We start from the raw sequence: 13,574 nt of genomic DNA on the forward strand, positions 1-13,574 counted from the left end.
AACGAAGACATACCATGGCCGTGCTAGCGTGGACACTGGCAAGTCTCTACGTGGCTTTAGCCAATGGCTTGATGGACGTGAGGGGCTGCCGGAGTTTGACCACGCCATGGTCTTCACAGCGTGAGTACCTCATCTTATCGCATCAGGAGACAGCGTGCTCAGTGGTAGGTCGAGTTCGATCACCCGCCGCTGCGCTGTGTGGCCTTGAGCAAGGCTAGTCACTTCGCTCTAGCTCAATTTGCGGCGCTGCTCTGCGACTAATGCCTGGGTTATCCATACTTTCCTTGGAATAGACACTAGAGACAAATGTCCCCTGTGGGATGAATAAAGGGAATTTTATTTTATCTTATTATATTTTGTATAGTTTACTCTAGTCTCAGACAAATCACAAGTTTTCAGTGTTTGCAGGAAATCATTAAAATGTGATCATTTGCAGAACGTAATATCCGCTAAACGTGTTCAAAGTTATTTACAAGAGGGCCCTGCACAGCAGTAACACAATGTAGGAAGTCCCAGGTTTGGAAGTTTTTGCCAAGATGAGGATCATTTTAATCGATCGATCTATGAAGGACGAGTTTTCTGGCCAACGTTTTAAATACGCGCTTTTTCCAGAGTACAGGAGTATCCACAGCTTGTTATCAGCTAATACCCATTCACTCCTTAGTCGAATGGAGTGGTACCTGCTCCAACTACACATAGCACAATAAGAATGTCAACCACTGAAATCCAGAAGATCAAAGGTCTGAGATTCGCCCCCCCCCCCCCAACCCCCAACCTCCACCCACCCACCATAACCCCACCTCCGTGGCAATTCTGAAATTTATCAGCAAATTTATCATTTCTCCTCTCCTTTATCTTTCCATGTCGTCTTCAACAAAGTTTGGTTTAAGGATTTCGCTTTTTCACAAAAATCTTAATATTGAAAATCGATAAAGAACTGAACAAGTGTGTATGAAAGGTGCCAGACAAAGCAAGAAAGAAAAATAGAAGAAGAAAAAACCATCCCATTCTTTTGAAAATAGATTTCCTGGTACGAACTGAGAAAAAGGTATGCCCCCCCCCCCCCCCCAACGTATTTTCTCCATTCAATGTTAGTCCCTGATTACCTTATGAACCAAATTCTGATAAAAGAGTCACCATTGTCCATTCCTTTGATTTATTCCCAGATACCGCCTGACAGACCCTTATGGAGTAGGCCTGGGGGGTGAGTACAAATAACATGTCATAATAGTCATCATCTTTATCATCATCATCATCATACCGTCATCGTCATCATCATCACCATCATCGTCATCATTTTCATCATTACAAAACTCATCGTTATCATCAAATAGTATGAAAATAAACGAGTAATATTGAAAATAGCTATACTACTTTTCAAGCATAAAATCTATTTTATATATTTTCCAAGTTATAAGTAGACAACAGGCGTGGGATCTTTCACTGGATCTTTGGCGATTTCAAACGTGTTGTGTGTGGCCCAGTGTGGTGTCGCACTCGCCTTTGGATCGAAAGGTCCAGTGTTTCGCTTTAAGCGGCGCATACTTAAAAGGCTCTTTACTCACACATTCTCTCACCATACTCATGTGTAAAATGAGTACCTGGCTATGAACAGTTTCTTTTCTGTTGAAAAAAAAATGGTAATATCGCCTAACAGACGTAAGGTCTTGTCCTACGTGTTAAGTGTCGCCGTTGACCGGGGACTCTTTGTAAGGCGCTTTGAGCATGTTTATTTGATATTGCGCTGTATACATGATCTAAACTTGAGCTTATATAAATAGCGCAAAATCGACTAAACCTGCTCAAAGCCCTTTACAAGTGGTCCCTGACAAACAGCAATACGTTAACATATAGAACGAGACATGAAGCCTGATAGGCGATATTACATTTTTTCCTGACAGAGAAAACGCTGTTAACGGCCGTACTCATTTACACCGATGGTGAGTGTGAGTAACGGGGTAACTTAGCGGGTCGAAAGGATTGTAGAAAGAGGTCATACAACTAGACCCAGTCGAGTTGGAAACTGTTGTCTTTCTTGATCGAAGTGGATGTTTTACACTTTAGCCATCGAGTTGGATTGTGTTTTTTTTTGTTGAACTTCTTGTTGTTTTTTTTTAATTAGACAGGCCTACTGAGGCCGTGTGTGACACCAAAACAGGCAATGCTGTGTCCATTGTGGGGGACAAGGGAGATTTCCAGTCGGTCAGAGTGGCGACCCACGAACTGGCACACAGGTAAGGACATGAGTTGGCTCAGTAGCTAGACACCCGACTTTAGATCTGACGTTCGGATCCCGATGTATGCAGCAAAACGTTTAGCTCTTTTGAAAAGCTCCTTATTATATTACCTTATCACACTCAGGTATAAAATGAGTACCTATATGTGATCTCTGTCAAATGAATTATAATAACGCCTAAGATATTGCACGTCTTCTCCTACAGTTAGACACGACCACCTTGTAGAGCGCTTTGAGCACAGTGGATAGAGCATCGCATATTTTCTAATTATTAAATGTTGTTGGTTTTGGTGTGATATATTACAAGCATTGGTTGCCAGGGGAATGATAATCATATACAGGAAGAATGTCCATCGTATGAATTCATCACCCAGTATCACTCGACCCCACTTTAGACTTAAATTCAATGGTCCGCTCTGGAGCAGAAGAAGAAGAAGAAGAAGAAGAAGAAGAAGAAGAAGAAGAAGAAGAAGAAGAAGAAGAAGAAGAAGAAGAAGAAGAAGAAGAAGAAGAAGAAGAAGAAGAGAAGAGGAGAGAGGAGGAGAGGAGGAAGAAGAAGAAGAAGAAGAAGAAGAAGAAGAAGAAGAAGAAGAGAGAAGAAGAAGAAGAAGAAGAAGAAGAAGAAGAAGAAGAAGAAGAAGAAGAAGAAGAAGAAGAAGAAAGAATGAAAGAAGAAGAAGAGAAGAAGAAGAGAAGAAGAGAAGAAGAAGAAGAAGAAGAAGAAGAAGAAGAAGAAGAAGAAGAAGAAGAAGGAAGAAGAGAGAAAGGAAGAAGAAGAAGAAGAAGAAGAAGAAGAAGAAAGAAGAAGAAGAAGAAGAAGAAGAAGAAGAAGAAGAAGAAGAGAAGAAGAAGAAGAAGAAGAAGAAGAAGAAGAAGAAGAAGAAGAAGAAGAAGAAGAAGAAGAAGAAGAAGAAGAAGAAGAAGAAGAAGAAGAAGAAGAAGAAGAAGAAGAAGAAGAAGAAGAAGAAGAAGAAGAAGAAGAAGAAGAAGAAGAAGAAGAGAAGAAGAAGAGAGAAGAAGAAGAGAGAGAAAGAGAAAAAGAAGAAGAAGAAGAAGAAGAAGAAGAAGAAGAAGAAGAAGAAGAAGAAGAAGAAGAAGAAGAAGAAGAAGAAGATGAATTGGAAAAAGGAGGAGGAGGTGCTGAGTAGGAGAAGTAGGAGGAGAAGGAGTAATCCTCTTTTAGATTGTCTTGAGCGAATGGAGTTTACAAAATGTGGAACGATCGCTGACTTTTACTGTTGAATCAGTCTAGCATGATATTGATTTTGTCTTTTTACGTGACGCTATGTGGTCTAGTGGTATGAGACTGTCTTTCGGATCGGAAGATCCTGAGTTCGAGCCTCGCTCGGCGCATAGTTGAGTCCTTGGTAAAGGCTCTTTACTCATATTCTCTCACCATATTCAAAAATAAAATGAGTACTGGTCGTTGACAGCTTTGTCTATGTCGGAATATATGGTAATATCGCCAAATAGGCGTCATGTCTTGCTCTACGTGTTACGTTTTGCTGTTGGTCAGGGACTCTTTTAAAGCGCTTTGAGCACGTTTAGTGAATATTACGCTATATAAAAGCTCAACTTATTTTTAAAAAATCTTTTCCCCTTCCTAATAATGAGATGCCCCTTACCATCTTTCGATCTCTGTCCACCTCCAGTCTTGGTGCAACCCATGACGGTGAGAGAGGTGCTGAGGACTGCCCGTCCAGTGATGCCTTCATCATGTCCTCTATGACGACCCACAACCAGCACGCCCCTCTACAGAACGCCTTCTACTTCTCCAAGTGTTCCATCAGGGACATGATCAAACATCTAAGGTAAGGCCTGGAAATCTCCACAGAGAGACGGTGTTGGGCATATCGTATCGCAATATCAATATATCGATATTAATGACAAAATAGAATCATATCGATTTCAAAACAGCATGTCGATATCGATATTAGTTTTTTATGCTTGGAGTTTACTATGGCTGCCGAATGGCCATGTTCGTGGCCAAAATTGGCCGTACGGAGAATCGCATTTTTTTTTTTATTTTAAAAAATGATCGCTTGTCCAGTAGTTTTTTTGGGTTTTATTTGTTTATCGAAACCGACGAGGGGGTCGGAGTGTTAGCAGTTTTTGGCAACATGGAGCAAAAAAAAAAAAGATAAAAAAATCACAAAAAAAAATTCAATAAACAATCTAGAAACAAACTTTTTCGTGAATAGTGGAGTGGAGTAATCTGCAGATGTATCGAGAAAAAATCGATTTTCGATATATCGATGCATAAACCCTTTGCATCCATAAATATCGATATATCGATATTTTGTGTGTTTGGGTTTCATTTGGGTGAGAGATGACTGTGTGTGTGTGTGTGTGTGTGTGTGTGTTTATGTGTGTGTATCTATCCGTGTGTATCTGTTTTGTTGTTTTATTTTGATTTTTGTTTTATCTTGTTTTTCTTTGTTTATTTCTAGTTTACAAATTTACTTTGTAGTGATTTTTTTTTGTCTTTCTTTTATTCTTTCATCTTTGATTGCAATTCTTTCCACCAGTATTTTTTCAGATATACTATTCCCTTATCACTAATATCTTTCCTCCCAGCAAAAGCCGTTCATCGTGCGTGAAGGACAAACCTCCACTGTACTACAGCTACGACCTGGCACGGTTTCCCCCAGGAAGAACCTACAGCCCGGATACCCAGTGTAAACTCATCTTTGGGGTCAGGTCCAGCTTTTGTGGGGTAAGTCCAATCCCTTCAGACGTATGCGTCACTGTCTAAAAACTACACTAGATACACACGAGGCTAATCAGAGTAAAAAAAAATAATTAAAAAATTGAGCTTTTATATAGCGCAATATCCACTAAATGTGCTCAAAGCGCTTTACAAGGGGTCCCTGGTCAACAGCAACATTTAACATGTAGGACGGGACATGACGCCTGTTAGGCGATATTACAATTTTTCGGACAAAGACAATGCTGTTAACGGCCAGGTACTCATTTTACACCTGAGTAAGGTGAGAGAATGTGAGTAAAGAGCCTTTTCCAAGGACTCAACTATGCGCGAGGCTCGAACCCAGGACCTTCCGATCCGAAAGCGAGTGCCATACCATTAGACCACATAGCCGCACAAGTATAAGGAAAGTTGTTGACAGTTAATTATGGTTTGAATTAGAATTCCAACCGCTGAGCGACGCTGTCCCATAGTTTGCGTTAGTTTCATGGTATTTCCGTAACATCAAAGGGCCCATAACAATCGTCGTTTGAGATACTTTGAACATATTTAACGGAAGTCCCCGATGCATAAAGACTCACATTAGGCTTTTAACGAAATCGGGACTAACGAGACGCCGAACGCCGAACCCGAACGGATCTAGTCTTCTCACGTGACCATGAACGAGATCTGGATAGTGAAGACTCAAGCGGTATGCAGCATCGGATCTAAGGTCACGTGATAGAGGATAGCTTGGGTTGCTGTTGGCTTCAGCTGACAAGAAACAGAGAAGGAAAGAATGGAGACTACCTCAGCCCCCCCCTACCATGTGTTAGGGGAGGGGCAAGGTCAGTGTCATTCAATAGTATATAATTGTGCATGTGGCGCTCTACCCTAGATACGGAGAGAAAATTATAAATTGATTACGGGGGAAGGTGGGAAGAGGGGGGGGGGGGTTGACCCACAAACGACCGAGGTGTGGGCTTCGGGTAGACCATAATACGAAATCAAAGAGAAAAGGCCGCTGGTACTTGGATGTTGGAAATGGTTGGGGGTGGGGGGTTGTGACAATCAGCATGGGATGTATACACATTAATAATAAAGGCAATAGATGACCAGGGATGTGTAATGTGTGTGTATTGTTTGTATATGTTTGTGTGTGTGTGTATGTGTGTGCGCTTGTGTGTGAAGGGATTACACAAAAACACCTTTCTCTGTAGCTTCCAAATGATTACGTATACGATAAATTTGAAAACCACATTGTTTGAATCAGCTTGTAAAAAGGAGAACATTTATCTTTGTTTCACAAAAATAGCCTTAAAATAACATTTTTTTCTAGTAGATTGAATTTTAAATAAATATTGCTCAAATTTTTTAAATTTAATGATAATTTCTTTATTTCCCGGTCAATTTTCTTGATTTATATCTCATTTCTCAATTCTCAATGCGACAAGCACACTGATGTATCTCGTGTGATTCAAAAGCGTTTAAAACACCAATTACGTTGTAACAAAAAAAAAATATATATATATATATATATATATATATATATATATATATATATATATATATATATATATATATATATATATACTGAGAGTCCTCCTCACTAATTAATTCCTGAGCGTTGAGATGGTGACGCAACTATTACATACAAGACCTTGCAGTCGAGTCGGCAGGGCTTTTGGGTTACACAACCACTATTTACCCATCGGTCAGCGGTACTCTCTGATGTATACAACACTCACCGCCTTTACGCAAAGCCGCCTGCCCATAAATCAAGAGATGATCTCCTAACTGTTCACAAGCGAACTCTCAAACGAGCAATCGATGATTGGATAAGAATCTCAAGATCTCATATAATAAGGTAAGTTTTGGAGAGGTGATATCCCCCCAGTCTGTGTATCTTCCCACCGTCATCGGACAGAACTTTCATTGCGTTATATCATATAAGCTCCGCCTCCTCTTTCTATTCCGGAGTGACGAGATTAGACGAGAGGACGCGAGAAAAAACTGATCACGTGTCCGTTCAGTCGTTCGTTCGGTGTCCGTTCGGTGAGCAACTATAACTCGGTATTGTTATAAATAAATGAACGAGAAGATCACGCTTTCGGCCTTTCTCTTTAATTTTGGTTTAGATAATATAATCTTTCGTAAACTTCAGTGAAACTAGATGGCTCCTAACATACCTTTTCATATATTTAAAAGAAATTTTGTATGATTTCATGCTTTAACAATCTATTGAATATCATTTTTTTATCTTAATGTTTTGGTAGTGAGTGATGTAACTATTGGTTGCGTGCTTCACATGGATAGAACGGAAGAAAGAAAGATGATGAAGAAGAAGATGAAGACGAATGATAATAATAATAATAATAATAATAATAATAATAATAATAATAATAATAATAATAATAATAATAATAATAATAAAAATAAGTAAGAAGAAGAAGAAGAAGAAGAAGAAGAAGAAGAAGAAGAAGAAGAAGAAGAAGAAGAAGAAGAAGAAGAGGGAGAATACGTAACAATTCTGATTAGTGGGTGATGGATGAGAAAGAAAAAAGAAGACTTAATGAGTGAATGATTTACATAATGTAAAATACAATCTGGTGACATATTGACTAATAAACACATCACATTTCGTGGACAGGTTCTTCAGTCTGCCGTCATCTGACAAAACTTATTTTGGTCCATTTTAGCCAGAAATCGTTTACTTCGCGTATGTCTTGTCTTACATGTTAATGTTAAGTGTTGCTGTCGGCTAAGGACTCCGCGTAAAGCGCCTGTGGCCAGTAGCTGATGTTGCGTTATCTAGATGTTCAAGTTTTCTCATCGATTAAAATTTTATAAGGCGTAATGTGTCAAACTGTCTCATTCTAAGGCTTAATTTGTCATAATGTCTCATTCTAAGGCTTAATGTGTCATAATGTCTCATTATAAGGCCTAATGTGTCAAACTGTCTCATTCTAAGGCTTAATTTGTCAAAATGTCTCATTCTAAGGCTTAATTTGTCGTAATGTCTCATTCTAAGGCTTAATGTGTCAAAATGTCTCATTATAAGGCTTAATGTGTCAAACTGTCTCATTCTAAGGCTTAATTTGTCATAATGTCTCATTCTAAGGCTTATTGTGTCATAATGTCTCATTATAAGGCCTAATGTGTCAAACTGTCTCATTCTAAGGCTTAATTTGTCAAAATGTCTCATTCTAAGGCTTAATTTGTCATAATGTCTCATTCTAAGGCTTAATGTGTCATAATGTCTCATTATAAGGCCTAATGTGTCAAAATGCCTCATTATAAGGCTTAATGTGTCAAACTGTCTCATTATAAGGCTTAAACTTAACTTGAGCATTTCTATAGAGCAATATCTACTGAGAAATTAGGGAGTAGATAAAGATCTGAACAAGTGTGTATGAAATGTGCCAGAGAACGCAAGAAAGAAAAATACAAGAATAAAAAAAGTCCCCAAAAAATCGGTCTACCTCGACTAACACACTTGTTCAGGTCAATATCCACTGAAAGTGCTCAAGGCGGTTTACAAGAGGCCCTTAAGCAACAGCAACACTTAACCTGAAGGACAATACATGATAAAGCGTGTTAAAGCGATATTGCAATTATGATATTTCAACAAAGACAACTCTGGTAAGGGCTAAGTACTCATTTCTCATCGGAGTTTGGTGAGAGAGTATGAGTAAAGAGCCTTTTTTCCAAGACTTTGCGCGCTCATAGCGGGACTATAAACCAAAAGATCTCAAGTTCCAATCCAAATGCCAGTGTCATACGACAAGACCATAAAGTGGTTTTCTAGTCCCGCTATGGGCGGCGCAAAGTTTAGTCCTTGGGGGGGAAAAAAGGATCTTTACTCATATTCTCTCACCAAACTCAGGTGTAAAATGAGTAATCTGCCTTTAACAGATTTTAAATTGTCATGGCAAAATGGAAGTCGGCTTATTCTTAATCGATCGTAAAAAATGTTTGGGTTTTGGTTTTTGTTGTTGTTATTTTTTTTTTTTTTGTTATTGTTTTTTTTTCTTTGGCCAACCATATTTTCAGAATATGTTTTTTTGGGGGGTTTTTTTGTTTTTTTTTTTTTTGTTGGGGGGGGGGGGGGTTATTGTTTTTTAAAATTTGTTTTGCTTTTGTTTTTTGTTTTTTGTTTTTTTTTTTTTTTTACTTTGGCCAACCAATTTTTTAGAAAGTGTTTTTGTCAGAGAAAGGCCAAACTGTCCAGTTACTCATAATTTAATCTCGTTATGGCGGCCAATGGCAAGACGACCTGGACCCGACACACACTGACTTGGTCCATTGTCCATTCATGTCCACTACAACGTACGACACGGACAACAGCTTCAACTCTGTCATATATGGGAAAAAACCCAACAAAATCTTATAAAAAATTTTGGCCAGAAAACTCGCCCTTCGAATATCAATCGATTCAAATGACCCTCGTCTTGGATAAAAACTCTCAAACCTGGGACTTTGCGAAGAAGAAGACATTTTGACACGACAAGTCTCCTTGTAATCAACCGATATTAGGAAGGCGAGTTTTCTGGCCAAAATTCTAATACATGTTGGGTTTTTTTTTTGGTTCAATTCCGACAGAACTTGGGGGAGGGGGGGGGGGGGGGGGGGGAGGGGATGATGGAAGGTTTTATGATGCATCTCATGCTATATAATCCATGGCCACATGCCTAGCGCTAAAGCCTCGTTCAGTCAAGATCTACATCCACGCGCCGCGAATCGCCCGTGTATAACGGACGTTTCTGGATTTTCAACATAAACAATTGATGATATACGTTTAGGTAAAATACTCCCAACATCCGCTAGCCGGATGTAACGCAGAAACACACAAAACTCTGTTGTAACCTTGAACGTATATAGATAGTATGCCGATGACGTCACTCAGGACTTTGTTATTGTTTTTGCCATCCGCGTTTGTGAGTTGTTCTCACTAAACTGTATTAACCAGACTATAAAAGTTCATGGTTACACAGAGTTTGTGTGTTGGTCCGTTATACTTCCGGATGGCAATGTTGTGAACTCCTTAGCCAAGCGCATTCTATCTATAGTCTGAATGATATCATTTAGTGAGAACGACTCACCAAAAATGATCATCTAAAATCAAGAACAAAGAGCTGAGTGACGTAAATGTTGTTCGTTGTATATAACATGGGTAAAGGCTTAATTTATGATCATATCCTTCAAATGAAAAATTGATATAAAAAAATACAAATGATCTATCAACAAATCATCAATGAATCAATAGATACTTAGATAACCACGCCTCTCGGACAATCGTTATAATGTAAACAATGACAGTGATTGGTAAACATAGCAAACTACGAAGGTTTTACTACCGATGGTATGTGTCTAAGTATTATACCCACTGTTCTACCGCTTGATCAAAAGAACCATCACAGAAAACGATGTGTAAACTTAAACATATTTATATGATCGAGAAAATGATCAGAGAGAGGTCGAATTCATCCAATCTATTGTTTATAAACAACAAACTATGTTTGTCCGAGAACGTGTGATGGTGTGTCATAAATTCCATGTTTTGATTGGTCAAAAATCTACTGGTTAATTAACCGATGGAAAAGAAAACATAACAAGTCATGTTGAAATATTAGATAACACAACTCTCAGTCGATCAAAGTTATATTAATATTCATAACGATCCTATTCAAATGATTTGGTTTTTTTAAAAGTATAATTCAGTATATCGGCAATATTCACTAAATGTGCTCAAAGTGCTTTACAAGGGATCCAAAACCAATAGCAACAATTAGCATAATGTTGGACCAAGAATAACGCCTAAACGGCGCCATTACTTTTCGTTTTACGACAGACACACATAGTTGTTATCGTTACACATTGTTTTACACCAGGTGAGAGCATATCAGTAAAAATCCTTTTCCAAGGACTCTACTTTGGGCTGCTCTCAGCGGGACTCGAGTCAGGGACCTACAAGTCCGAAGACAAGTTTCATACCAGAAGACTACAAAGCCTTGCAAAGCAAATATTGCCGAAGAGCCATTTTATATGACAACTTATCGGCACTCACTCATAACAGCAATACACCAATGGAAATCATTTGTTTGGAGCGCCAGTCCACAATATACACCAATGAACTTAATTTACGATACTTTCATTTCTTTGTATTGATTAAATGAGTTGTTTTATCGTGCAAAACAACACTACGAGCTTGCGAGTATGCGTTATCGCAGGATTTAAAACATAACAAGCTTAATAGATACAAAGAAATAAAAGAATATGTTTATTCCACCCCTACAAGTAAGATTCTTAGATATTTCGTGACCAATTGTATGGTATTGGTAGATATGTACTTCGATTTGCCATAATTCGCTCAATTCATAATCGTTATAATATAAATTGCGCGCATTTTTAACGAATAATGTATCAAAATAGGATTTGACTAATTTTGTGCATTCCCTGGTTCTCTAAATAATATATAATATGGAGTATGTTTGAAATGGTAATGACGGTTGTAATGCGACGGCGCGATTTACGGTTCATGGGAAAGCCCCCTTAGACTACAAGATTTTTCATTAATGTTATCGTACATGAAAAGCATATCGTCATCGTTGGACGGCTTGTCTCGTCCTTGACCTTTCCATGTTATGGCATGGTAGATGAATGAAATGAGGGATAAACTACGTGACATAACTGAACAAATGCAGGCTGTCACCACCTGCAGGAATGGATTAGACGGTTCTGTGGATGGCGGTGAAGTGAGGCCGCCATAGTGTTGACCTGTCTCCTGTTGATGCAATAATTGTGCAAGGTCTGGAGGTCAACAGGTCAACCAACACTTGGGACAAGGTAACACACAAAAAATGTGGTGCCTCTCCCAGAGCGGGTGAAAAAAGAAAACGAGCTTTTTAAATAGCGCAACATCCACTAAACGTACTCAAAAGCGCATTCCAACCGAACCCTGACCAATAACAGCAACACATAACACTTAGATCGAAACCTACGCGTGATGGGAAATATTACAATTTTTTTCGAACAGAGACAGCGCTGTTAATGACCAGGAACTCATTTTATACCGGAATACGTTGAGAGAAGGTCTGTAAAGAGCCCATTCAAATGACTCAACTATGCGCTGAGCGGGGCTCGAACCCAGGACCTTCCGATCCGAAAGCCGGTGTTATATCACCAGACCACATAGTATTTATTCAACTTAAGAGAACACTTGTCATAGCAGGATTTACGTCTGGTAGATCTTCACTGATGACGCTCTCGAGGTGGGGGGGGGGGGGGGGGGGGGGAAGTCCAGTCCCAACTCTGACTCGCGATGCCTGGTCAAATTGGGTTTAGGGAAGTGCGCAGTAAATTGCTATGTTAACCCTCTCCTTACCAACCATGGGGAAATCGTCACATTCGTTACGATGTAACCAACACTTTTCTCATTATACTTTCTTTTGTACACCACAAATTTTAGAGGATTTTTGTTGTTGTAGCTATAACAACTTGACATTGTGTTGTAGAAGAACGTACCTGTTGCTTTTCTGTTTGAGTACGAAAAGTATCATTTATGTTGGTACGTGTGAGGTTTCGAGGAAAGTTCTGAGAATGGCGGGTAAGTTGAGAGTTAAGATACAGTTTCCATTCTGGCCATCGTCAGAAAACCAATACTTACTGCTTTACACTGTCAAAACGCATTTTATCAGTTTTACCACGAAACCATCACTTCAAATGTCCATCGATTTAAATCAACTTGAGTTGCCAGGGACTCAAACCTGAGAGTTCAAAGAAAAATCTCTGATTTGAGACTTTTTAACAAGTTTGAGTCATCTAAATTTACTGATCTTTGAATACAAAGTCTTCTGGCCAAACTATACAAAAAATGTTTTGTCATTGTAGAGGATATCAGATGTTGGCGTTTCACAATAGTGAGTGGAGCAGGCACTTATGTTGGGAACAACAAGATATGAAGTGAATAGAAAAGTGCCAGAAGACAATAGAGAATAAAATTTTTTTCGCGGCGGTGGTGGGGTTTGAACCTGCGACCTTATTGGTACGACAACTCCGCCTGGCAGGTGAGAGCGTGGCTCTACCGTGTGAGCTATCCACGAACACAAAAATATTCGTTTCAAACTCAAAGTCATTACTAGATCCCTCTCTCACCCACTTCTTGAGATCGCCGATTCGTTCGTACACCACCATCGCGAATAATTTTGACCAGCAGTTAAGCTTAATAGCCAATATTCTCATCACAAACATATAACATAGAAACGATTGAGACATTGAGTATGCTCCGGTGTATGGGGTGAATTTTTAATTCAGAAAACTGAGTGGAGCAGGCACTTATGTTGGTAACAACAAGATATGAAGTGAATGGAAAAGTGCCAGAAGACAATAGAGTATTTTTTATTCTCTATTGTCTTCTGGCACTTTTCTATTCACTTCATATCTTGTTGTTACCAACATAAGTGCCTGCTCCACTCAGTTTTCTGAATTAAAATTCACCCATACACCGGAGCATACTCAATGTCTCAATCGTTTCTATGTTATATAGTGCTTAGGCCACTGGGACCCCCCCTCCCCCCCATTTGGGAGTTTATGCCACTATGTTTTTCAAATAATAGAACTTATTGGCCATACAAATTCCACTGTTACCGTAAA

General features: G+C 39.1%; 1 protein-coding gene across 1 annotated transcript in view; it reads left to right on the top strand.

Moving 5' to 3' along the window:
• Positions 1–13,574, top strand: part of LOC144971561 (uncharacterized) — a 79,667-nt gene that overhangs the window by 54,128 nt on the left and 11,965 nt on the right. Inside the window, exons 6-10 of the mRNA XM_078912605.1 lie at positions 1–120; positions 1,167–1,204; positions 2,123–2,234; positions 3,889–4,047; positions 4,814–4,952. The exon at positions 1–120 is cut by the window's left edge and continues 44 nt beyond it. Of these exons, the coding sequence (XP_078768731.1) occupies positions 1–120; positions 1,167–1,204; positions 2,123–2,234; positions 3,889–4,047; positions 4,814–4,952 (568 nt within the window). The remainder of the gene's footprint in view (positions 121–1,166; positions 1,205–2,122; positions 2,235–3,888; positions 4,048–4,813; positions 4,953–13,574) is intronic.

Source organism: Berghia stephanieae, chromosome 1, assembly GCF_034508935.2.
Source record: "Berghia stephanieae isolate SIO BIC M18660-M18661 chromosome 1, UCSD_Bste_1.3, whole genome shotgun sequence".
NCBI lineage: Eukaryota > Metazoa > Mollusca > Gastropoda > Nudibranchia > Aeolidiidae > Berghia > Berghia stephanieae.